Genomic DNA, 26,162 nt, shown 5'->3' on the forward strand with positions numbered 1-26,162 from the left:
GTAAAGTGTAATTTATTCCTGTGATCAAAGCTGAATTTTCAGCATCATTACTCCAGTCTTCAATGTCACATGATCCTTCAGAAATCATTCTAATATGATGATTTGATGCTCAACAAACATTTATCATTATTATCAATGTTGAAAACAGTTATTTATATTTTTATTTCAGGATTCTTTGATGAATAGAAAGTTCAAAAGAACAGTTCTATCTGAAACAGAAAGCTTTAGTGTATTTTTAATCAAATAAATGCAGCCTTGGTGAGCAGAAGAGACTTCTTTTAAAAACATTAATCTTGCAGATCAAAATTTTTTGAAATGGAATTTAAATAATAATTCAGTTATGAATTAAAAAGTTTAAAAAGACCCACCTCTTTCAGAAAGTCAGGAGATCCAGAAATTAAGTATCCCTTTGTGACGAATTTGGCCACAGTTGGCATGTTAAGAAAGCCTTTCCATAAAATGTTCTGTTTAGATAAAAACTGTCTTGTTCCTTTATCACAATCTCCCCGCCTTGAAAAAGAAAACCACATGATTATAATGCATTTGTGCCATTTGTTTTATCACTTATTGTATTATTTATTGTTACGTCCAAGAGATGTGTGCGTGCACCTTGTGGTCGAGCCGTATGAAGCGCCCAGTGAAGCTGGCGAAGGCTTCGTGAGGATAGACTTGGGCATCGGAGCGGGCGGGTGTACGGACACATGTGGTGTGTGTGTCTCTTTAACCGGCTCCAGCACAGGCCTGGCTGGCTGCAGGTGCTGGTGTATGGACACATGTGGTGTGTGTGTCTCTTTAACCGGCTCCAGCACAGGCCTGGCTGGCTGCGGGTGCTGCTGTGGGGTGGACACACACTCTGGGCCCGCAGACGAGGGCAGGGTCTGCCGGTACTGTGCTGTACGAGGATCTCTCCGTGAGAGGGACACAGTGGGAACAGCAGGAATCAGGACAGGAGAGAAGTCTGCAGCTGGCACCTGGGAGTTGAGGTCCTCTGCACTGGGAGAAGCAGGAGACTCGATGACGGTAGACTCTAGCGCTTCAGCGTTCACGTCCACAACACATGAAGACAGATCCTTTACTGTGTCATCCTTCATCGTCTTCATCTTGGGTTTCTTGGTTTCAGGATCATTATCAGATGATACTTGGCCTGCAGGTAAGACATCTTTAAGTAACAAATTATACTGTGGCAACTTTATAACTGTTTTTATTTTTGACTTTCTCTGGCCTTTTGCTAGACATGCAAGTTATGGAAGAAAGTTACAGATATTATTTGTTGAGTCTGTGGTTTGCAATGCTACTTATACTTGCAAGAAACTTCTTAAAGGGGTCATCGGATGCAAAATCGTACTCGGTTACTTACGTAACCTCGGTTCCCTGAGAGATAAAGGAACTAGTATTGGGTTGCAAACGCTATGCAAACGCTATGGGAAAACTCCTTTTCTCGAGAATATTGAAGCCTTTATTTTAAAACGCAGTGCAGCTGCACAGCGAGCACATCATAGCTGGCTGAAGCATGCTGATTGGCTGTGCTGCAGCAACTGCACGAACCTATGGCGATCCAGCAAGGACGTGCGATCCAATCAGAGCGCTTGCCGTCTTGCTCGCCTTGAGCACGCCAATATGGCCGTGGCTCGACTGAAGTGAAGCACCTGACATGAGCAAAATAGCCCGGCTGGCAACGCAATACTCGTTCCCTTATCTCTCAGGGAACCGAGGTTACGCAAGTAACCGAGTATGTTCCCTTTCGAGAACGGTTCACTCGTATCGCGTTGCAAACGCTATGGGAACCCATTTTAAAACGTTGTGCTATTAGCAGATGACTACTCTGAATGTTGACCAGAGAGCCCGAGACTTATAACAGAGTAGTCTGAATCATCGGGGACCAGAAGTGTCGGGTCCTAGGATGTTATATACTGCATACAGTGATTAGTGCAGAGGGCCACCGTGGGGGAGCCTCAGATATACATACAGTGAGGAAAATAAGTATTTGAACACCCTTCTATTTTGCAAGTTCTCCCACTTGGAAATCATGGAGGGGTCTGAAATTGTCATCGTAGGTGCATGTCCACTGTGAGAGACAATCTAAAAAAAAAAATCCAGAAATCACAATATATGATTTTTTAACTATTTATTTGTATGATACAGCTGCAAATAAGTATTTGAACACCGGTCTATCAGCTAGAATTCTGACCCTCAAAGACCTGTTAGTCTGCCTTTAAAATGTCCACCTCCACTCCATTTATTATCCTAAATTAGATGCACCTGTTTGAGGTCGTTAGCTGCATAAAGCCACCTGTCCACCCCATACAATCAGTAAGAATCCAACTACTAACATGGCCAAGACCAAAGAGCTGTCCAAAGACACTAGAGACAAAATTGTACACCTCCACAAGGCTGGAAAGGGCTACAGGGAAATTGCCAAGCAGCTTGGTGAAAAAAGGTCCACTGTTGGAGCAATCATTAGAAAATGGAAGAAGCTAAACATGACTGTCAATCTCCCTCGGACTGGGGCTCCATGCAAGATCTCACCTCGTGGGGTCTCAATGATCCTAAGAAAGGTGAGAAATCAGCCCAGAATTACACGGGAGGAGCTGGTCAATGACCTGAAAAGAGCTGGGACCACCGTTTCCAAGGTTACTGTTGGTAATACACTAAGACGTCATGGTTTGAAATCATGCATGGCACGGAAGGTTCCCCTGCTTAAACCAGCACATGTCAAGGCCCATCTTAAGTTTGCCAATGACCATTTGGATGATCCAGAGGAGTCATGGGAGAAAGTCATGTGGTCAGATGAGACCAAAATAGAACTTTTTGGTCATAATTCCACTAAACGTGTTTGGAGGAAGAAGAATGATGAGTACCATCCCAAGAACACCATCCCTACTGTGAAGCATGGGGGTGGTAGCATCATGCTTTGGGGGTGTTTTTCTGCACATGGGACAGGGCGACTGCACTGTATTAAGGAGAGGATGACCGGGGCCATGTATTGCGAGATTTTGGGGAACAACCTCCTTCCCTCAGTTAGAGCATTGAAGATGGGTCGAGGCTGGGTCTTCCAACATTACAATGACCCGAAGCACACAGCCAGGATACCCAAGGAGTGGCTCTGTAAGAAGCATATCAAGGTTCTGGCGTGGCCTAGCCAGTCTCCAGACCTAAACCCAATAGAGAATCTTTGGAGGGAGCTCAAACTCCGTGTTTCTCAGCGACAGCCCAGAAACCTGACTGATCTAGAGAAGATCTGTGTGGAGGAGTGGGCCAAAATCCCTCCTGCAGTGTGTGCAAACCTGGTGAAAAACTACAGGAAACGTTTGACCTCTGTAATTGCAAACAAGTTGCTATAGCTGCCACGTACACTGAGTCCTGGGGTACCCGTTGAGGGGCCATGCATGGAGGGCCCACAGGTCGGGACGGGGGTGCCAGATTGTCCTGTTCGCCTGCGTGAGATCCTTCCTCAGCGGGATAGGCCACGGAGCTGTCGCTGACAGCTGCATCAGCTCTGGGAACCAGACCTGGGTCCGCCAGAGGGGGGCTACAAGAAGGACTGTACACTTGGTGTCCCTGATCCGTTCGATGATCTGAGGGAGCATTGAGACCGGAGGGATTGCATAAAGGGGACGGCTGGGCCACTCATGGGCCAGCGTGTCCTTGCTCTTCGAGAAGATGATTGGGCAGTGAGAGTTGTCTTCTGAGGTGAAGAGGTCGACCTCTGCCTTGCCAAAGACTTCCCACAATAGAAGAACCACCTGGGGGTGGAGAGACCATTCCTCTGGGGGAACATTGTCTCGGGATAACATATCTGCCCCTTGGTTCAGCGTGCCCGGCACATGATCCGCCCTGAGTGAGCGCAGGTTGGTGTGAGCCCATAACAGGATCTGCTTGGCCATGGTGTACAGGTTGCGAGACCTGAGACCGCCCTGGCGATTTATGTAGGACACCACTGCCATGTTGTCCGTTCGGACCAAGACGTGGTGTCCCACCAGATGTGGAAGGAAGGTTTTTAGGGCTAGAAAAACCACTCTCAATTTGAGACAGTTGATGTGTAGGCGTCTCCCCAAGCTCGACCAGAGGCCGGAGGCAGGCCTGCCCTCGTACAGGGCTCCCCAACCAAGGTTGGAAGCGTCTGTCGAAATAGCCTTCCTTTTCGAAACCAGACCCATGCTCACACCCAGCTGGTACCAGTAGGTGCCTTTCCAGGGGGCCAGGGCTTTGATACTGCGCTGGTTTACCCTGATGCGTAAGTGGCCCAAGCGCCATAAGCATAAGCTGGAACCTGTGGTTTTAGCCACAGCTGAAGGTGGCGCATACGCAGTAGACCTAGTTGGAGTACTGACGATGCAGAGGCCATGAGGCCCAGGGCCCTTTGAAACGTTCTGAGGGGCGTGAGAGAGCCCACACTGAACGAAGCAGCAAGACGCTGGATAGAGAGAGCCCGGTCCGGTGTGGGTGAGTCAAGAACTGTTCCCAGGAATGTGATTCGTTGGCTGGGGGACAGCATACTCTTGGAAAGGTTCACTCTGAGCCCAAGGCGTTCCAGATGGCCGAGGAGCCAGGCTTTGTGAGTAAGAGACTCCGCCTCTGACTGGGCCAGTATGAGCCAGTCGTCGAGGTAATTCAGAATGCGCATTCTCCGCTGTCTCAGGGGGGAAAGAGCAGCATCCATGCACTTGGTGAACGTACGAGGCGCTAGGGACAGTCCGAATGGTAGGACTGTGTACTGATATGTCTGCCCCTCAAAGGCGAATCTCAAGAATGGCCTGTGACAGGGGTTTACTTGGATATGAAAGTAAGCATCTTTCAAATCTACTGAGAAGAACCAGTCTCTTGGGCGAATCTGCACCAGAATGTGTCTGGTCGTGAGCATCCTGAATGGCCATACCATGAGGGCCTTGTTCAGGTGTCTGAGATCTAAAATGGGTCTCAGGCCGCCATCTTTCTTCAGAACGAGAAAATAACGGCTGTAGAAGCCTGACTCGCTTTGTGATGTGGGAACTATCTCGATAGCCCCTTTCGCCAGCAGACTTATCACTTCGGTGCGGAGGATGTGAGACACGCTGCTCCTTACCGAAGTGTGGACTATAGCACGAAAGCGCGGGGGACTGCGGGCGAACTGAAGTGAGTAACCCTGCTTTATGATATTCATTACCCAGCCTGACACTTCGGGGATGGCCTGCCAGGCCTGGGCCCAAAAGGCCAGGGGTTGGATTGCATCTGGAGGCAGACGGGCGAAGCTCGGGGGCCCGACCTCCCAGATGTTTTTGTGAAGAAATTTGCTCGTTTTGTGCTCTGTGTGGGTCGCTGTTAAAACAGCGTTTGGGTGCAGGGGTGCGTAACGAGAGACGGTGATGTTGATGTTGCCCATGTTCTGCAATCAACACATCTCCAGCTGCCTGAACTGAAGAGGGGGCTGTGAGAGGCACTCGAGCGATATACGGGGGTGGTCCGGCCGAAGCGGGACATGGCCCCCTTTTTCCGCTGGCTAGGATGGCTTCCTAGGCTCACGGTCCAGCGTGAGCTTTGGCCACGGGCCCTGGCGTTTGGGGAGCGGGTAACGCTTAGCTGGTCTGAAGTGCTGATTGGTCTCAGCCACTGGGCGGGGCTGGGGGACCTGAGGCGCTGGTTTCTCTGGCTGCGGTGTGCTCTTGGGGCACCGTGAAGCAGAGCCGGAATGTTTGGGGAGGAAGTGCTTCATAGCAGTAGATGCCTTCTGAGCTTCCATAAAACGTTCCGCAAACCCCTTAACAGAAAGGCCGATAAGATCGCTCTTGATAAACAGCACCGGTGAAGTTTCAGACTCTGGTGTGGGCGAGGCATGCGGGGACGGGCCCGGCGTGCATGTGCTCAGATCACTGCGCTCGTGAAGTCTCTGCTCGCGCCGCTTCTTCCATCGGGGCTCGAGAGGCGCCGGGGACTGAAGATGGGCGGGCTTCGCAGGAAGGACAGTGCTGTTGCAGGGGAATCCCGCAGGTCTCACAGACGGGGAGCGGCATTTGTAACAACGCGCTCTGCTCTTTTAGAGAAAAAGCTTAAAGGATATACATCTCTGCCGGATGCCACAGGGAAATGGCGATCAGCTTTAGACAGTGTTGACGGGAGAGTCAGCCAGGCACTGGAGCGGTTCCGCTGCTTGGCTTTTCGACGGCGAGAGGCTTCTTGTCCGGAGAAGGTCAGCGATGAGAAGGTAAGTGTTCTTCGCTGAAGGAGATTGAATCTGTCCCTATGGCGAATTCTGTCAAATTTATACCCTTCAGCCACGCCCATATTGGCGCACTCAAGGCAAGCAAGGCGGCAAGCGCTCTGATTGGATTGCGCGTCCAGTGGCGTGGCGTGGGGAAAATTTCAGAGGAAGCCAATTAAGACACAACCTCTAAGCTGTGTGTTTTAAGGGGTGGGGGCAGAAAATCATACGTTACCATTTATATGTTGCTATTTGGATGAACTATTAGAGCGCCCAGCATCATCTTACCGGGACTTACGCTTGTTACAATCCAACACTTTGAGCACGGACTCTCTCTCTCTCTCTCTCTCTCTCTCTCTCTCTCTCTCTCTCTCTCTCTCTCTCTCTCTCTCTCTCTCTCTCTCTCTCTCTCTCTCTCTCTCTCTCTCTCTCTCTCTCTCTCTCTCTCTCTCACACACACACACACACACACACACACAGTCAGTCCTCTTAAACATCTTTCATGGTGTTTTTTATTAAAACATTCGCAGATAGGAAATGCCAACGGTAAGCAACAAGAAGATAACCTTTTTCATTTAATACACCCTTAAATCGGTGTGACGCTCATGTAAGGATATACAATAGCGGTTATTCACAAACAATCACAACAATAAACAACAAAGTGCACTCACATGCTGCTTAATCAAAGCACGCAAGAAACAGTAAGAAGAACTATAATCACATTAAAAAAATAACACATCGCTAAATGGGCAGTTCAGACCAGACGCGCTCTCTCTCTCTTGCTCTCTCTCTCACACACACACAGTCAGTCCTCTTAAACATCTTATGGTCTTTTCATTAAAACATTCGCAGATAGATAGGAAACGGACGGTAAGCAACAAGAAGATAACCTTTTTCATTTCTTTTTCTAACTAGCTAAACAAGATGTCAACACAAATCCACAAATCTTCCGCTATTTCATTCATTCATTCATTGACGATGATAACGTGATGTGATTGGCCTGATGCCAACAAGTTCATGGCTTCCCTTGACACTGTCCTGACCAATCACAGGGGAGCAGTGTCGTGACAATAGCGTCACCTGATTGGTTAATCATTCTTTTTTTTTTTCTATCAAGGGATGCCAACTCAGCCTGGCCTCCTCACAGACACAGGGTGCAGTACCATGTTTTCAACGCTCATTCACCATGTCACTTTTATAGGGGCGCTGTTTTACACATCATAAAACGCTCAGTAATGAATGAAGAGAGACGATGAGGAGATGACAGAAGGATTACGTAAACTGTGAAAACAAAAGTGTTTATTAAATGATGATTATATTCTGAAAAAGTGAGGAAGCCTGGCTTCCCTTGGCCTCCGCAAGAAAACGCCACTGCGCGCGTCCTTGCTGGATCGCCATAGGTTCCGGCAGTTGCCGCAGCACAGCCAGTCGGCATGCTTCAGCCAGCTATGATGTGCTCGCTGTGCAGCTGCACTGCGTTTTAAAATTAAGGCTTCAATATTCTCGAGAAAAGGAGTTTTCCCATAGCGTTTGCATAGCGATTGCACCTCAAAACGAGTGAACCCTTCTCGAAAGAGAATCACCTTTACATGGTGTTCTGACGTGAAACACCTGGCGTGCAACACCTGTACTGGGAATAACAGACCAAGACTGAACCAGATTTTATCAGATGGTTGCCACTTCATGAATTTGCCTTTAAAAAATGATGTTTAATTACACTGTGAAATCTACGCACAGCCTCCCATTCCTTCCTGATTAAAGACATAAATCTCCAGGAAAGCAGTGCATAAAGTTTTTCTTTCTCAATATGTGTTTGAGAAGGTCCTACCTGTACATATCCTGCAGTTTAGGTCAAAGAGATGGTGTTTATGCTCTGTTGTGGAGTCTCTCAACATGCTGCCGATCACAGCTTGAGCGTCTGCGCTCGTGTCCCTCGCAGGAGTCGGCTTCAGTCGAGACACACACGGCTTCTCTTCCTGAGGACACACAAATGCTTTAGCTTGATCAGAGGAACAGAAATGGCACTGTGCTCTAGCAGTGAAGAAGAAAATCTCCAATGTACTCTTGAGATTGTGTAACCAAACTGCAGTGGAGGATCTGCAATGTGTACGTTTTTTGCAAACTTTGTCAAGAATGCATCTAGAAGTGGACACGATCGACTCACTGAGGTAGTGTTGGTGTTCTCTCCGATCATCTCTTCCTCATGAGGAGCAGCAGGAGGAGCTTTCTCCACATCCACAGAACAAACGGGCGAGGATGATTCCTCCTCCACAGACGGGACAGCAGCGCATTCCTGTGGAAAACAGTCAAAAACTGAAACACTCTACAACGACTTTACATGAACTCTTCTGTGACAAACAATTCTTTACCTCAACACATGTCATTTCCTGCTGACTCAAATTAATGAGCCTGACTGAAGGCATGTTTCCCTTCAAAACCTGATGACACAGTTCCTGAAAACATCAACAGAATAAATATACGGCTTCACACATTATGGAAACAACAAGTAACTGTGTACAAAGAAAATGTACGAAAAATTACCTTGTTTTTGGGATCTTTCAAGCTGAGGACGAGGCACTGGTATTTATTCTTATACTCCTCATCTGTGGTGTAACACACATTGAACATCTCCTTCTCCATGTCCACAGCCAGCTTTTCAACTTCACTCTCAGAAATGTTCAGATCATCACTCTGATTAAACCTAAACAAAAAGATATGTTTTATTTTTTAAAGTCCCCCTGTGGTGAAAATCCATCTTTTAATGTAGTTTATATGTCTATGTGGTGTTTTTAATATACTTTATTAAGACAAACCATGTGTAAATTCATGAGTCATAATATTAAGTGATATATTGTATATTTTCTACAGAAAATAAACAACATCAGTGTTTTCTTTTCTTTGGCTTTCAGGTTTTACTAATTATAATAAGACTTGAATGACTATGACTGCCATGCACTGTGATGTTCATATAATGCATTTTAATGAATAAAAAATAAATAAATGTAATTATAAATATTGTATTATATTGTTGTTTAATTAGAAAATAAATAAAATGATGTGTTGTCTCTGCTATGTATAAAGCTGTTTTTAAAGAACAGATTCAAATCTAATCTTAAATCTGCTTTCATGCGCACTGTAGTGACAGTAGTCCACACACACCACAGCCCTACTGTACCTTTACTAGCCATATAACAACAAATATAGAATATTAGTCACAAGACGATCGCACTGATCCACAAGAAACTGTGTGTACCGTAACTGTAACTGACTGTCATAAAACCCTGAACGCTGGCAACTGACATCACTGACATCGTATGATAGGCTGAGGTGCGTCATGTGATCCAAGTTACGCTTTCTCCAATGGTAAGAGATACAGACCCGCTCATCTCCCTATAATAAGACCAGGGCTGAATCCGAAATCGGCCCCTAAACCCTCATTCACTATTCCCGTTAGTCCATTAAAAGAGTTTACTTGGAGTAAATGCGTGAATTCGGACGGTCGTTGAGCGTACATCGTTTGTACACTCGTTATTACAGTGCATTGTGGGATAGAATGAGTGCACTCAATAACGTCCACTATGGTTTCGAACACCACTACAAATGAATGTCCCCTTATATAGTGCCCTATATGAGTGTATGGGGCGATGTCTCGGTTTCTGCTGCTCCTGAAGCCCTTGATCACCTGACTCAGGGCTCATCTCTGCAGGACAGTGGCCTTGATCACCTGACTCAGGGCTCATCTCTGCAGGACAGTGGCCTTGATCACCTGACTCAGGGCTCATCTCTGCAGGACAGTGGCCTTGATCACCTGACTCAGGGCTCATCTCTGCAGGACAGTGGCCTTGATCACCTGACTCAGGGCTCATCTCTGCAGGACAGTGGCCTTCATCACCTGACTCAGGGGCTCATCTCTGCAGGACAGTGGCCTTGATCACCTGACTCAGGGCTCATCTCTGCAGGACAGTGGCCTTGATCACCTGACTCAGGGGCTCATCTCTGCAGGACAGTGGCCTTGATCACCTGACTCAGGGCTCATCTCTGCAGGACAGTGGCCTTGATCACCTGACTCAGGGCTCATCTCTGCAGGACAGTGGCCTTGATCACCTGACTCAGGGGCTCATCTCTGCAGGACAGTGGCCTTGATCACCTGACTCAGGGCTCATCTCTGCAGGACAGTGGCCTTGATCACCTGACTCAGGGCTCATCTCTGCAGGACAGTGGCCTTGATCACCTGACTCAGGGGCTCATCCCTGCAGGACAGTGGCCCTCCAGGAGCATTTACGGCACACGCTAGGCTGCTTCCGAATACTGAACAGATGAGACCCCGTTTCCAAAGCGTGAATGCAGACTTACACGCACTGAGCACGCAGGTGTGAGACACGTTAAGGGTTAGTATACACAAGGAAATGTTGGTCGATGCGTTTCAGAAAGTGATCTTGCGGGCTACATGGTCTTGTGTTTGACATGCTCTAGGGTACAAGACAACTATTCTATGACTTCAAGAGCTGATGTAGGTGGTGCTGGGTCACTAATTAAGATTTGTTACAGGATGTTTAGTTTAAATGAAGACATGTCTTTCTCTAACCTCCTGAGCAAGACTCTACTGAGCTCACGGCGCATGTTTTGTCTGATCAGGAGAGGACTGTCCGGCGCCGGGTCGTCCGCCGAGGGTCCGCGGCTCGGAGACTCCGCAGGTCTGCTGCACTCAGAGGGCTTCTTGGAGGACGCCACAGGGCTTCTACTGAGAGCCCCTTTGAGCAGCTCCAGGCGTGGAGAGCCTGGCATGGTTTTCTTGGCTCTCGCTGGAGTGGACCTCTTGATGAGCGGTGCTGTGGGAGTCTCCTCAGAGGAGGGCCGGTCCCGGGGCGGGTCTGAAGATTGGGCAGTGCTGGTACTGCACTCGACCTCAGCGGGGTCTTTAATGGCTGGAGAGAAGAAAACAGAATAAAGAGAAGGATATAAAAGATTTAAAACACAAGAAGCGTTTGGGGTGGGGTGCACACACACACAAATTGATGTATTTTTAAAAGTCTGGGTAAGGACGCTTTTAAGAAGTAAGCCCATTGTGGGACTAATTAAGAAATCTTTTTATAAAAATATTGTTGCTTTAAAAACTTCACTGTTTGCTGGAAAACTGGGCTCACCAATCAGTAGCTGCACGTTTTTGCTTCAGCGCATTCATTGCTCCTGCATGTTCAGACATTTAGGGTACTTTCACACTCATTAATGGTTCGCTGATGTGATTTAGGACTTTGGCTTGATCTCTAATGTCTGCTCAACACCGTCTCCCATGTCTCCAAAACAAGACAACAGATGTGTGTATCATTCGCTAGGGGTGTGCCGGTTTCAGAATTGGTGATGACGGTTATGACGTGAGTCAAATGTGACGGTTCGTAACATAACCGTCGTCGGGGGGGGGGGGGGGGGGCCTTGTCTGTTCTAGAAAGGATGCAGCAAAGATATTTAATGCTAATGTATGAGGCATAGGCCTACGCTGAGTTTCATTCATTTACGATGAGATGCGCTCTAGTTCAACTTCACTATGCAATGCAAGTGAACGCGGCGCATCGGAGCCTCGATGTCACGGTTATTATATTGTCTCCTATATTTGCTTTTTATTTATTAAATACATGCAATTGGTTGATGAAACATTTATTAAAATTAAGATACAATTTGTACAAAATGAAATTCGCTTTAAAGAAAGGTTTTCTACAAAGCAAAACTTCATTAAGTGGTAAAAACCATGTCTCCCGATTGCAAATGTGCATTGCTAATGTTTATTATTGCAAATGTTTTTAATTTGTTTAATAAATTTCATAATGATGGCACATCACTATATCATAGCTTTTATTTCTATCTCAAATGATTGGCGGTCGGTCAAGGGGTACTTGGCAAAGAATCAAATACAGTTGGAAACGACGTAGACCATTAATAACACAGACTGTTAACAATTGTTTTTAATTAGTATTTAAACATTCTCTATGATAAAAAATGTTTGTAAAAAATATTTTAATAACACGGTTTTGGCGGTTATAGAGTTCTAATGACGGTGTTCAACTATAACCGTCGGTCTCACGGTTATTTACATTTACATTTAGTCACTTAGCAGACGCTTTTATCCAAAGCGACTTACAAATTAGGACTAAATTAAGCGAGTCATCATGAAGAGGCAAAAACAACAACAACGCAAGAAGTGCTCAAAATACGAAGTTCAGGCATTATTCAGAGTAGCATAAGCCTGATAAGTGATGTTTCAAAGGGAAATATATATATTTTTTTTTTATGAGGTTAAGTGCTCACGGAATAGATAGGTTTTCAGCTGTCTTTTGAATGTTGTCAGGGATTCTGCATTCCGGATGAGGGTGGGGAGAGCGTTCCACCAGCATGGAAGAGCAGGTTATATACTAACCGTCACACCCCTATCATTCGCCAATCAAAGTCTATGCGGTCAGCATTCAGTTTTTAGGTGTTCAAAAACAACACTGCAAAACCCAACTGTACATAATGACCTCAGGTAATGAACTTGACCTCAATTCAATGTGTATTGTCGCACAAATAACTAATTGTAGTATAAGCAAACTTCTGCTTTTAACAAAATCTTTTCAGTAAAATAATAAGACACTTTAAATCAGCTAAACTGACTGTTCCATGAAATGTTTCAAGCTCAACAGACATTGGCAAAATCCACTGGTGAAGCTTCGTCAACGCAACGAGAACACGACAAAAGCATATGGCATCTTCTACAACACAACTGTTTTCATTACAAAGCAAACACCTGCTCTTCTGCGCTTCTCATGTGTGTGTGGAAAAGGGCCTGTTTATGAGAGCTTGCATGTTTTCTAACATAAGGCTTTTCTACACATCAAAACTCTTGTACCTGAATACATGAGAACGCTACACAACACAGAAACAAAGAAATCGGCAGATCACCCCGTTTAAATGGCACCGACGCTGTGATTTGTAGTGTGTGCAAATATCCTTGTTTGTGCTTCATGTGAAGTGGAACAAAACAGGATCCAAATTCATGCATTACTGGTGCTTTAAAGAGATGACATGCTGTAGAAGTGCATACAGAGGAGGTATTTTGTTGTTATATTAAAACACTAAAATAGAAATAAATGCATGATCAATTTTGGGATTTTTGACAAATTATTGGTGAAGAAATGAATCTTTTAAGTGCATGAAATATAACACACTGTGGCAGCACTTGATCTTAGCTGTGGATTCTAGCATTTGGCCAGTTAGTCCATTTAACACAGTGCTTTGACAATTACTTAATGTCCGTTTCATAAGAGGCTGTGTAAGATTTCTCCAAATAAAAGAGTCTGTAATGTGGCCACACTGTGCAGCTTTGCTCAAGTTCAAGCCCATCTTGGAAACGGCTAACCCCAACATTTCTCCAAATCTTTTAAAGCTTTATTTCTACAGCGCATTATACAATTCAGACCATTTCAAAGCAGCTTTACAGAGATGACAGGAAAATAATGATCCAGTGAAGAAATGCACACAGAATTAATTTCTGCTGTAAAGCAGCTCTAAAAAAAACATGTCATTGATCAGCTGAAGTCACTTCAGTGTTAATGTAGTTCTGTTGATTAACTGTGTAAAGTTCATCAATTCTTAAATGAGTTAATTTAATCTATAAAGCAGTTCTGTAGAAAACAGTGATGTCATCATCGGTTCAGTTCTCATCCAATAGTATCAGTGCAGTCAGATCAATAATATTGATGAATATTAAATGACTTTTAAATGGAGGAATCTGTGTAAATACTGACCTTGAAATATGATCACCCAACAATTATGTCTCTCCAATGTAAAAAATGATCTGAGTAGCGGTGTGTGTGTGTGTGTGTGAGAGAGAGAGAGACGGAGCATGTTTACATACACCATCACGCAAATAACTACAAAAAAAAAAGTTTAACGAAAAAAAAACACTATCGATTTAAATGCAAAACCAATAACCCAGCAACAAGAAAACAGTTTATAATGCTTTAAAAAATATCAGTATTGATGAGACAAGGTACGTGACGAGTTTTCCAACTGTGATAAATATGCGAGTGATGTTAAAAAATGCATTAAAACCCACATAGTACTGCAAAATGTCCCGAGATGAGAAAACATTTTTATAATCTCTTGGGTGAAGAAATAGTCAAGGAATAGTAATATATTTCCTCCTCCCCAACTGAAACATGGCTGGAGGCGCTTAAATCTGCAGTACAGATGATTTCCACACTTTTAAGAAGACTTAAAAACACAGGTTAAGGTGTTTAAATGCTGGGCGAAATTGGGGAAAATGGCAAAACCCTGGCTCTGGTTTATGCTCAAGCCATGTATGACTGTACACAGATAAAGTAAGAGAGTTGCCATGTTTACATGAGCATGTGCACTGGTGGCTTATGAATGTGTGTGTAAACACGCTCAGCGAGAGAGCATCTGCTTGTGTCTGTGAAGAGAGCACATGATACGTACTGGGTTTGTAATCTAGAGCAGTTGATGATGTGGTTGGCAGTTCAGGGTCTGAACACAGTGACTCTTCATTCACTTCTTCTGGCTTGCTCACATGCTCTTCCTGCGCAGGCGTCTTACTGATCTTCACCTTGAAAAGCTTTGCAAGAAATGACCGTTTCTCGCTCTGAAATGTGAAAGCATAGTTAACATAGTTAACACTGGTTACAGAGAGAAACAAACACTCAATTAAAAAAGTGATTCAAAATGTGATTCCACAACATAAGTGTATTTTTCTTTTCTTTTTATTAATCACTTAAACGAATTACATTCTTTTAAAGTGACACTCATCAATAGTTTACTTCACCATATACTACACATACATACATATATATATATATATATATATATATATACAAATAAATAAACACACACATACAGTATATACACAAACAATATATATATTTGTTTATTTTATATATTTGTGTTACAGACGTATTTGTGTTATATACATATATAAACTCAGTTAAAAATAACATCCTCTCACCCTTAACTGTTTTCATTTCCAGCAAATGTTTTAACATGTAAATATTTGTATGAACATAAAAAGATTTAACAAATGAGACAAACTGAGCGAGTTTCTTTCACAGGCAGCCAGAACTGAACAGAGGATCAATATGAAAAGTAGTGGTCAGTCTCTGCTTTAACTCCTACAGTTCATCTCGAGCCGGATCTGCCAGACGTTCCTCCGCAGTTCATCTCGTCCTCGTGGACTGAGCCGGATCTGCCAGACGTTCCTCCGCAGTTCATCTCGTCCTCGTGGACTGAGCCGGATCTGCCAGACGTTCCTCCCCAGTTCATCTCGTCCTCGTGGACTGAGCCGGATCTGCCAGACGTTCCTCCGCAGTTCATCTCGTCCTCGTGGACTGAGCCGGATCTGCCAGACGTTCCTCCGCAGTTCATCTCGTCCTCGTGGACTGAGCCGGATCTGCCAGACGTTCCTCCCCAGTTCATCTCGTCCTCGTGGACTGAGCCGGATCTGCCAGACGTTCCCCCGCAGTTCATCTCGTCCTCGTGGACTGAGCCGGATCTGCCAGACGTTCCTCCCCAGTTCATCTCGTCCTCGTGGACTGAGCCGGATCTGCCAGACGTTCCCCCACAGTTCATCTCGTCCTCGTGGACTGAGCCGGATCTGCCAGACGTTCCTCCCCAGTTCATCTCGTCCTCGTGGACTGAGCCGGATCTGCCAGACGTTCCCCCACAGTTCATCTCGTCCTCGTGGACTGAGCCGGATCTGCCAGACGTTCCTCCCCAGTTCATCTCGTCCTCGTGGACTGAGCCGGATCTGCCAGACGTTCCTCCCCAGTTCATCTCGTCCTCGTGGACTGAGCCGGATCTGCCAGACGTTCCTCCCCAGTTCATCTCGTCCTCGTGGACTGAGCCGGATCTGCCAGACGTTCCTCCACAGTTCAGCCAGATGTTCCTCCCCAGTTCATCTCGTCCTCGTGGACTGAGCCGGATCTGCCAGACGTTCCTCCCCAGTTCATCTCGTCCTCGTGGACTGAGCCGGATCTGCCAGACGTTCCTCCACAGTTCAGCCAGACGTTCCTCCCCAGTTCATCTCGTCCTCGTGGACTGAGCCGGATCTGCCAGACGTTCCTCCCCAGTTCATCTCGTCCTCATGGACTGAGCCGGATCTGCCAGACGTTCCTCCACAGTTCAGCCAGACGTTCCTCCCCAGTTCATCTCGTCCTCGTGGACTGAGCCGGATCTGCCAGACGTTCCTCCCCAGTTCATCTCGTCCTCGTGGACTGAGCCGGATCTGCCAGACGTTCCTCCACAGTTCATCTCGTCCTCGTGGACTGAGCCGGATCTGCCAGACGTTCCTCCCCAGTTCATCTCGTCCTCGTGGACTGAGCCGGATCTGCCAGATGTTCCTCCACAGTTCATTTCGTCCTCGTGGACTGAGCCGGATCTGCCAGACGTTCCTCCACAGTTCAGCCAGACGTTCCTCCCCAGTTCATCTCGTCCTCGTGGACTGAGCCGGATCTGCCAGACGTTCCTCCCCAGTTCATCTCGTCCTCGTGGACTGAGCCGGATCTGCCAGACGTTCCTCCCCAGTTCATCTCGTCCTCGTGGACTGAGCCGGATCTGCCAGACGTTCCTCCCCAGTTCATCTCGTCCTCGTGGACTGAGCCGGATCTGCCAGACGTTCCTCCCCAGTTCATCTCGTCCTCGTGGACTGAGCCGGATCTGCCAGACGTTCCTCCCCAGTTCATTTCGTCCTCGTGGACTGAGCCGGATCTGCCAGACGTTCCTCCACAGTTCATTTCGTCCTCGTGGACTGAGCCGGATCTGCCAGACGTTCCTCCACAGTTCATCTCGTCCTCGTGGACTGAGCCGGATCTGCCAGACGTTCCTCCACAGTTCATTTCGTCCTCGTGGACTGAGCCGGATCTGCCAGACGTTCCTCCACAGTTCATCTCGTCCTCGTGGACTGAGCCGGATCTGCCAGACGTTCCTCCACAGTTCATTTCGTCCTCGTGGACTGAGACGGATCTGCCAGACGTTACTCCCCAGTTCATGTCGTCCTCGTGGACTGAGCCGGATCTGCCAGACGTTCCTCCACAGTTCATCTCGTCCTCGTGGACTGAGCCGGATCTGCCAGACGTTCCTCCACAGTTCATCTCGTCCTCGTGGACTGAGCCGGATCTGCCAGACGTTCCTCCACAGTTCATCTCGTCCTCGTGGACTGAGCCGGATCTGCCAGACGTTCCTCCACAGTTCATCTCGTCCTCGTGGACTGAGCCGGATCTGCCAGACGTTCCTCCCCAGTTCATCTCGTCCTCGTGGACTGAGCCGGATCTGCCAGACGTTCCTCCACAGTTCATTTCGTCCTCGTGGACTGAGCCGGATCTGCCAGACGTTCCTCCACAGTTCATTTCGTCCTCGTGGACTGAGCCGGATCTGCCAGACGTTCCTCCACAGTTCATCTCGTCCTCGTGGACTGAGCCGGATCTGCCAGACGTTCCTCCACAGTTCATCTCGTCCTCGTGGACTGAGCCGGATCTGCCAGACGTTCCTCCACAGTTCATTTCGTCCTCGTGGACTGAGACGGATCTGCCAGACGTTACTCCCCAGTTCATGTCGTCCTCGTGGACTGAGCCGGATCTGCCAGACGTTCCTCCACAGTTCATCTCGTCCTCGTGGACTGAGCCGGATCTGCCAGACGTTCCTCCACAGTTAATCTCGTCCTCATTGACTGAGCCGGATCTGCCAGATATTCCTCCACTCTTACACCAAGGCACTCGCAGGTTCTCAGACACGTATGGAGGGACACATGCTGGCCTACAGCTGTTCTTCTGGCTCCCTGTAACACTGCCTCAGACTGTCTCAGACATTACAGACACTGCAGTTCATTGCTGTGTTCACGTCTGCAGTCCTCAGTCCTCCTGCGGCGGGTCTATGGCAGGTTTACCCAGGTTATCAGGAACTCTGGGCATCTTTCTCCTGATGTTTTTCAGAGTTAGTAGAAAGGTCTCTTTACTGCCCTAAGTTACTATAACTGTGACTTTATCTACCACCTGTAAACTGTTAGTGTCTTAAAGTCCCCCTGTGGTGAATATCAAGCTTTTAATGTTGTTTATATGTCTATGTGGTGTTTTTAATATGTTTTAAGACAAACCATGTGTAAATTCATAAGTCGACACCATTGCTGAGTATTTTCTCCTTAAAACTGCAGTGAACCAAAGGCAGTCTCAAAAACACGGCTTGAAATCGCTGGTGTTTCTGACATCACAAACCACCTTGTAACCAATCAGATTAACGTGTGATCGTCAACGAGTGGATCTCTGAGTTTGTGTGAGTGAGTGGAAGCGGGGCTCATTTGCATATTCATAGAATCTCGAATACTAAATGAGGCAAGGGTGTAGAGTTACATTCAAGCTATTTTAAGCCATGAAGACATTTTTTTCCAAGGAAAAAACATTTAAGTAATTTTGGTGATCAAAGATGAGTTTTAAGGGATAAAATTATTGACTACAGGGAGACTTTAAGGACTGTTCCTCCGGTGCATGCGTGAATGTAGCAACAATGACAAGAAAGCACCACCAATACTGTGTCTGGAATTGCCCCATATAGTGGACCATTTCTGTCATTTGTAGTGGTGGTGTCCGAAACTACAGTGGACATTATCCATTGTCTTTTAGCCCAGGTCAATAACGCCAAAAACTTTTTTCTATACAGAGAGTTTTCCTAAGGAATATTATTTTTTCCCAAGGTTTCGAAGGCTTTCAGGGCCCCATCGTTAAAAGCTCATGAAATCTGGCAGAGTCGTCGGCCATGGGGTCCTGGCAAAAGCTGTATAAATGGCATGACGGGGTGGGAGGCTCTGTGTGAAACTCTGTACATAAATATTTCTCATTGAGTCAAACAACTTTCACACAGATATAAGCTCGGCCCAACAAGTCTCGGCCCAAAATGAAGTCATCCATTTTGTTGTTCATGAAAAGTGAATGCAGTCAGCTTTAAATCCTCCTCCTAAGGGATTCATGTCATCAAACTTTATCAATACTATGTCAAGATTTTAATCATTAACCACTAACAGATTTTTGATATTGTGCACACTTTCATCATGGCAAGGCAATACATTTAAGGCAAAAAAAAAGAAAAAGAAACAAAGTGTCACAGAGACACTCACAACATGCAGACTTTTTAGTGACATACACTATATTGCCAAAAGTTTTGGGACATCTGCCTTTGCACAATTAATCGCACTGAACGATTTTGCAAAGGCTGCTATTATTTTATTCGCAGCTTGTCAGTGCAGTGCGGCTGATCTGTAGTAAATGCTGCTCCATCTGAACACCAGAGGGTGCTCTCACACAGACACGCCAAATATGCCCCGCCGCATAAGTAGATAATGCATATCATTCCAGGAAATCCCTATCACTGTATCTGAATAAACAGTAGATTGAAACACTTTGATTGATTAAACTTATGACTAATAAACACACAACTGCCTTATTCTGTGCAAGAAGAGACATCATCTCACAGAAGGATGCTCAACTGTCGTTATGAAGTGAGTTTGGAGTAAAAGCATGTTATTAAATGTCTTTTGTTGGACAAGAGGTTATTATATGCTTCTCATGTTTGGAAAGCTGTTTGACGCGTGTTGCTTTTTCAAATGCACATTTATAAGTGACTCAAACTCGCAGTGCTTTCAGATGGAGCAGCATTTACCGAGCCGTACATCAATGATAAGCTGTGCATACAAAATCGCAGCGTTTGCGATTTCAAAATTGCGATAATCCAACTTGATTTAAGTGCGATTACATGGAAATTGCAATTAATTGTGCAGCCCTAACATGAACTTTAATGACATCCCATTCTTAATCCATAATTCGTTACATTTATATAGCGCGTTTCTGGGTACTCAAATCACTTTACATGGAAGGGGAATCTCCTCAACCATATGTTGGCCCACCCTTTGCAACTATAACAGCTTCAACTCTTCTGGGAAGACTTCCCAAAGGGTTTAGAAGTGCGTTTAATGGAATTTTTTACCATTCTTCGAGAAGCACATTTGTGAGGTCAGGCACTTATGTTGGACGAGAAGGCCTGGCTCGCAGTCTCCGCTCTAATTCTTTCCAAAGCTGTTCTATCGGGTTGAGGTCAGGACTCTGTGCAGGCCAGTCAAGTTCCTCCACACCAAACTCCTCATCCATGTCTTTATGGACCTTGCTTTGTGCACTGGTGTGCAGTCATGTTGGAACAGGAACATCCCCAAACTGTTCCCACAAAGTTGGGAGCATGAAATTGTCCAAAATGTCAAGCCCAACACCTGAACAACTATCCCACACCATAATCCCCCCTCCACCAAGCTTTACACTTGGCACAATGCAGTCAGGCAAGTACAGTTCTCCTGGCCACCGCCAAACCCAGACTCGTCCATCGGATTGCCAGACAGAGAACACGTCTCCACTGCTCTAGAGTCCAGTGGCGGTGTGCTTTACACCACTGCATCTGACGCTTTACATTGCACTTGGTGATGTAAGGCTTGGATGCAGCTGCTCGGCCATGGAAACCCATTCCATGAAGCTCTACGCACTGTTCTTGATCTAATCTGAAGGCCACAGAAGTTTGGAGGTCTGTAGCTATTGACTCTGCAGAACATTGCCGACTTCTGCACACTGTGAGCCTCAGCATGCACTGACCCCGCTGTGTGATTTTACACAGCCTACCACTTTGTGGCTGAGTTACTGTCCCAATTGCTTCCACTTTGTTATAATACCACTAAAGCCCAATTTATACTTCTGCGTCGAACTCACGCCGTAGCTAAGTCGTAGGCTGTGTGAAGCACGCGTACCCTTCGGCGTACCCTGACGTGCACCTCTCCAAAAATGTAACAATGCGTCAATTCTATGCGGACACAAGCGCTGTGATTGGTCTGCTAGAACCCCTCCCTCAGGATTCACATGCTCCCTCTGCATGTGTAATTGCGCGTCAACGCGGACAACGACGCAGAACCAATTAAATTAAAGAATAAATTAAAACCAACTCGTAGTCTGTAGCGTAGAGACTTCCTCCAGAAGTATAAATCAGCCTTAACAGTTGACCATGGAATATTTAATAGTGAGGAAATTTCCCAAATGGACTTATTGCACAGGTGGCAACCTATCACGGTACCACTCTTGAATTCACTGAGCTCCTGAGAGTGACCTATTCTTTCACAAATGTTTGTGGAAGCAGTCTGCATGCCTAGGTGCTTGATGTTAATTGTTTGATTAAAGTGGAAATATGTCTTCAGCTGTTTTATATTTTCTGATAATGACTGTTGTCAATAACAACGCCGCTCTATAACAAACCGCAACTGGCGCCATCTTACGTCTATGTAGCGACTGGATTGAAAATGACTTCTCGTCTTGTTGCCAGGACGGTTGTTTAGTACATTATAATGGATTATAAAGTAACAAGTTGGATGTACATTATCTCTTACATCGTAGGACCTTTTTACAAACAAAACAGATATTAGAACAATCATATATTTTGTCTATATAATACAGTATAAAGACTGCAGATTCGACTCGGACTCCAGTGATAAAGACTCCAGACTCGACTCAGACTCCAGTGATAAAGACTCCGGATTCGACTCGGACTCCAGTATAAAGACTCCAGACTCGACTCGGACTCCAGTATAAAGACTCCAGACTCGACTCGAGTATAAAGACTCCAGATTCGACTCGGACTCCAGTGATAAAGACTCCAGACTCGACTCGGACTCCAGTATAAAGACTCCAGATTCGACTCGGACTCCAGTATAAAGACTCCAGACTCGACTCGGACTCCAGTGATAAAGACTCCAAACTCGACTCGGACTCCAAAACCATGAAACCAAAAACAACTTTGAAAACTTATGTCCATGTCTTAAAGTTAAGGGGTGATGGTTTGTGCAGTTTTGCAGCCACAGTAACTCTTCCGAGTAACTCTCGAAAAATGCGGAAGAGAGGGAAGAAAGGAGGGGTACGGGTGAGTCTGAGAAAGCTACGTCTTAACCGGATTCTTCTCCCGTCAATCATCATGGCCCATGTCCAGTCCCTTAGGAGCAAGATTGATGAACTGCAGGCGACGGTATGTTTCCAACATGCTTATAAGGATGCTTGTATTATGGCTTTCACTGAGACGTGGCTAAAAAGTAGCGACCCTGATAACTCCGTAGTTATTGATGGGTTTGGCACTCCTTTTCGAGTCTGGAGGTGGCGTTTGTCTTTATATCAACCACGAATGGTGCAGATCTGTTACTGTGAGAGAGAGTGTGTGCACTAAAGACCTTGAACTGCTCTCTGCATCACTCAGGCCACAGTAAATGCCCGTGAATTACCTCAACTTTTTGTCACAGTTGTCTATATACACCCGAGGGCAAATGAAGCAAATGCAGCAGAGACCCTTGGGAGTGTTGTGCATACCATTTCTCCAGATGCTCCAAATTTGATCCTGGGCGATTTTAACAAATTTTTTGCAGAATTTTTATCAATGTGTCTTGCCCCACACGTCATAATACGACTTTTGACCTTTGTTATGGATCAATTAAAGGCGCATACAAGTCTGTTGTTCAGCCTCAAGTGGGGTCGGCGGACCATAATACTGTCCTGCTTGTCCCTGTATATAAAACCGTTTTAAAAAGAGTACGACCACAGACTAAGAACATCAGCGTGTGGTCTGAGGAGTCTACTGCATCTTTGCAGGGATGTCTGGAGTGTACAGACTGGGATGTCTTATGACTCTTGCTCGAGTATAGATGAACTTACAGATGTCATTAGTAGTTATATTTCCTTTTGTGAAGATATGCTTATCCCCTGTAAGACTGTTAAAATATTTCCAAACAATAAGCCATGGCCATAAGCCTCAAAGCACTTATGAACGAAAGATGTAGAGCACTTCATGAGGGTAATTTGTCCAACTGCAGAAGGAAATAAAATAGAAGTGAGGAAAGCAAAGTCAAATTACAAAATACACCTTGAGAAAGAGTTGAGTATGAACAATTTAGGGTCTGTTTGGAAGGAGATGACGCTCATAACTGGATCTAAAGGGAGTGAGATCAAGAAAGGTAAATTACCTGGGTATGACTATAGTAGTCAACTGGCAGAGGATTTAAATAGGTTTTATTTACGATTTGATGCACCTGAATTTGGTTCTGTGATAGTCTATGAAATCTAAAATGAGTTATGGTTGTGCTTGTAACTTTTTTGATGAATTGTCTGTAATTAAAGTTTTTAAGGGTTGTAATATGAGAAAAAGCCCTGGACCAGATAACATTGGAGGGCATTTAATTAAGGTCTGTGCAGAGCAATTGGCCCCAGTGTTTCGTAATATCTTTCAAAGATCATTTGCCCTCCAGAGAGTTCCTAAACTTTGGGAGAAAGCCACTGTGGTGCCTGTGCCGAAAACTACAAATGTTGTAACATTAAATGACCTTAGGCCAATAGCATTGACGTCCCTTATAATGAAATGCTTTGAGAAACTAGTAAAAGGGGAATTGTTATATAAAACTAAGAACCTGTTAGACCCTCTTCAGTTTGCTTATAGAACAAAGCGAGGTGTCAGAGATGCAACAGCAACTCTACTAAATATGGTAGTGCAGCACTTGGAGGGCAGTAAAACACACGTTAAGCTCTTATTCATTGATTTCTCATCTGCTTTTAAATTCCCCCTTTTTAGCAGACAAGTTCATTACTAATTTTGGTCTTCGATTTTTTTTACTGAAAGAACTCAGAGTGAGGGTAAATGGTAGTCTTTCAGCCCCTCTGATAACATCCACAGGTTCTCCTCAGGGATGGTCTCCCTTATTGTATATTTTATATACAAATGATTGTATAAGTAAATATAACAATAGGCATTTTTTAAAATTTGCAGACAACACAGACACACGTTATTGTGAGTCTTCTAGAAAACAATGAAATGTGGTTGATAACTTTGTAAAATGGTGTGATGATGCCTGTTTGCAGCTTAATGCATACAAGACAAAAGACATGATTATTGACTTAGAACACAAACACATTCTTCTCAGGTCACATTTATTAAGAGCAAGAAGGTGGAATGTGTGGAAAGTTGTAAAAATCTGGGGAGAATTATTGATAAAGGATTGCGTTTTGATGTGAACAGAAACTTTGTGTAAAAAGGGACAGCAGCGGAATTTTAATTTCAGTGCATCAATACTTACTAAAATATTTCACATTATTCAATGATGAACTATTAAAAGAGGGGCTTGTCAGATGCTTTGCTTGGTCCTACAGTCCTCATTTTGCGTAGCTGGCTACAAAAGAAAAAGCAAAACAGGTGTGCTGCAAACTGCTCATTCATGTTTCTGTCTCCCTGTACTTCCCACTCCTGCCCAGTGTGGACGATATCGGCAACCCAATTCACACTTTCCCCAGGCACTCGAAGAAACTCGCTCCGGATTTCCAGGTTTATGAGGTTGGCTTGACAAAGCCTCCTGCTTCCTGCTAACTGACAGCTTCCTCTGTCAACTTCTCAGGCTGACAGAAGACTTTCAGTTTATATGGTTTTGGGTACCAGAACATACGGGTTTATTAACTGATTCTGGGTATCAGACAATACTCTGCTGACAGTTTTGGATATCAGACAAAACAGAGACTGGATCCAATATTCCTGGTGTGGAAATTAATTTAAACATTTTTGGTCAGCAGGATATTGGCACAATCAATCAGGACTTTTTACAATATGACTTTTTTGTCTTATTTAGAAGAATGTCAAAGGCATGACAGCGAGTAAATGATTTCCCTTCATTCATGACAAAGTAATCACAGAAACTCCTGAAGACTCTGCATCAGGTATATAACAGTGAAAGGGCAGTGCAATACATTGATACAGAAAGCCAAATGAATACATACATAAATGCTGTGCTGTCATCAAGGTTTAGAGTTACGGCCGTTTGAGGACAAGAAAAGCACACATTTTACACATAATGTAAAACCGGCATTATGATTTGCACCACAGACCAGAGAGACGGCTCTGTTATGGAGGAAATAATAATTACCTTGATAGCCGGTTCCGCTGGTGGAGCAGCGGGTTTGGCCTCAGTTTTGGGTTCAGAGAGAGACTTCATGGCCACCGCTGCATGCCGTACAATACACTGATGACCGCAGTACACCGACCCCGGCAGAGCGTCGCTACTGCAGCCTGGGCCCATGCATTTAGGAGAAGCAGACTCCTCCTCCTCCTGCACCTTCATCTCCTTCTCCTCCAGCGGCTCCATCCCCTCCTCCAGCGGCTGCTCGATCCCCACCTGACACACAAACACACCGATTACATCATTTCACAGGATCCGGGGGACTTTTGACAGCTACAGGGCTCTTGTTAAAGCTACAGGAGGAGCTTTCACATGTTTGCATTCCCAGTCGGATCAACAGAGGGGTGGTGCTAAAAATTAAGTAGGGCTGTTAAAATCTTTTACATTTGTACTATTACAGCTGCCAAGTAACGAATCATTGACGATCCATTCGTCCACTACTGGCTAAACAGCAGCTCTGCTGGACAGACTTCAACTCCTACTACTACTCCTCATACTCCTGCTCATCCTCCTGCTCATCCTCCTGCTCATCCTCCTGCTCATCCTCCTGCTCATACTCCTGCTCCTCCTCATACTCCTACTCATACTCATACTCATACTCATACTCATACTCATACTCATACTCATACTCATACTCATACTCATACTCATACTCCTACTCCTACTCCTACTCATCCTCCTACTCCTCCTACTACTACTACTCATCCTCCTCCTCCTACTCATCCTCCTGCTCCTCCTCCTCCTACTCCTACTCATCCTCCTACTACTCATCCTCTTCCTCCTCCTCCTCCTACTACTACTCCTGCTCCTCCTACTACTCCTACTCATCCTCCTACTACTACTCCTCCTGCTCCTCCTCCTGCTCCTACTACTCCTCCTCCTACTCATCCTCCTGCTGCTCCTCCTCCTCCTCCTCCTACTCCTACTCATCCTCCTACTACTCATCCTCTTCCT

The 26,162-nt window shown here is 45.5% G+C and overlaps 1 protein-coding gene across 2 annotated transcripts in view; it reads right to left on the reverse strand.

The window, feature by feature from the left end:
- Nucleotides 1-26,162, reverse strand: part of LOC311072833 (uncharacterized protein) — a 36,551-nt gene that overhangs the window by 5,053 nt on the left and 5,336 nt on the right. For both annotated transcript variants that reach the window (XM_084098135.1, XM_084098134.1), the window contains exons 4-12: nt 25,176-25,424; nt 14,645-14,807; nt 10,761-11,100; nt 8,717-8,876; nt 8,545-8,628; nt 8,340-8,468; nt 8,004-8,151; nt 610-1,144; nt 369-510 (exon numbers count right to left, since the gene is read on the reverse strand). In XM_084098135.1, coding sequence (XP_083954261.1) covers nt 369-510; nt 610-1,144; nt 8,004-8,151; nt 8,340-8,468; nt 8,545-8,628; nt 8,717-8,876; nt 10,761-11,100; nt 14,645-14,807; nt 25,176-25,424 — 1,950 coding nt within the window. The remainder of the gene's footprint in view (nt 1-368; nt 511-609; nt 1,145-8,003; nt 8,152-8,339; nt 8,469-8,544; nt 8,629-8,716; nt 8,877-10,760; nt 11,101-14,644; nt 14,808-25,175; nt 25,425-26,162) is intronic.

Source organism: Abramis brama, assembly GCF_963993115.1.
Source record: "Abramis brama genome assembly, chromosome: 22".
Taxonomy (NCBI): domain Eukaryota; kingdom Metazoa; phylum Chordata; class Actinopteri; order Cypriniformes; family Leuciscidae; genus Abramis; species Abramis brama.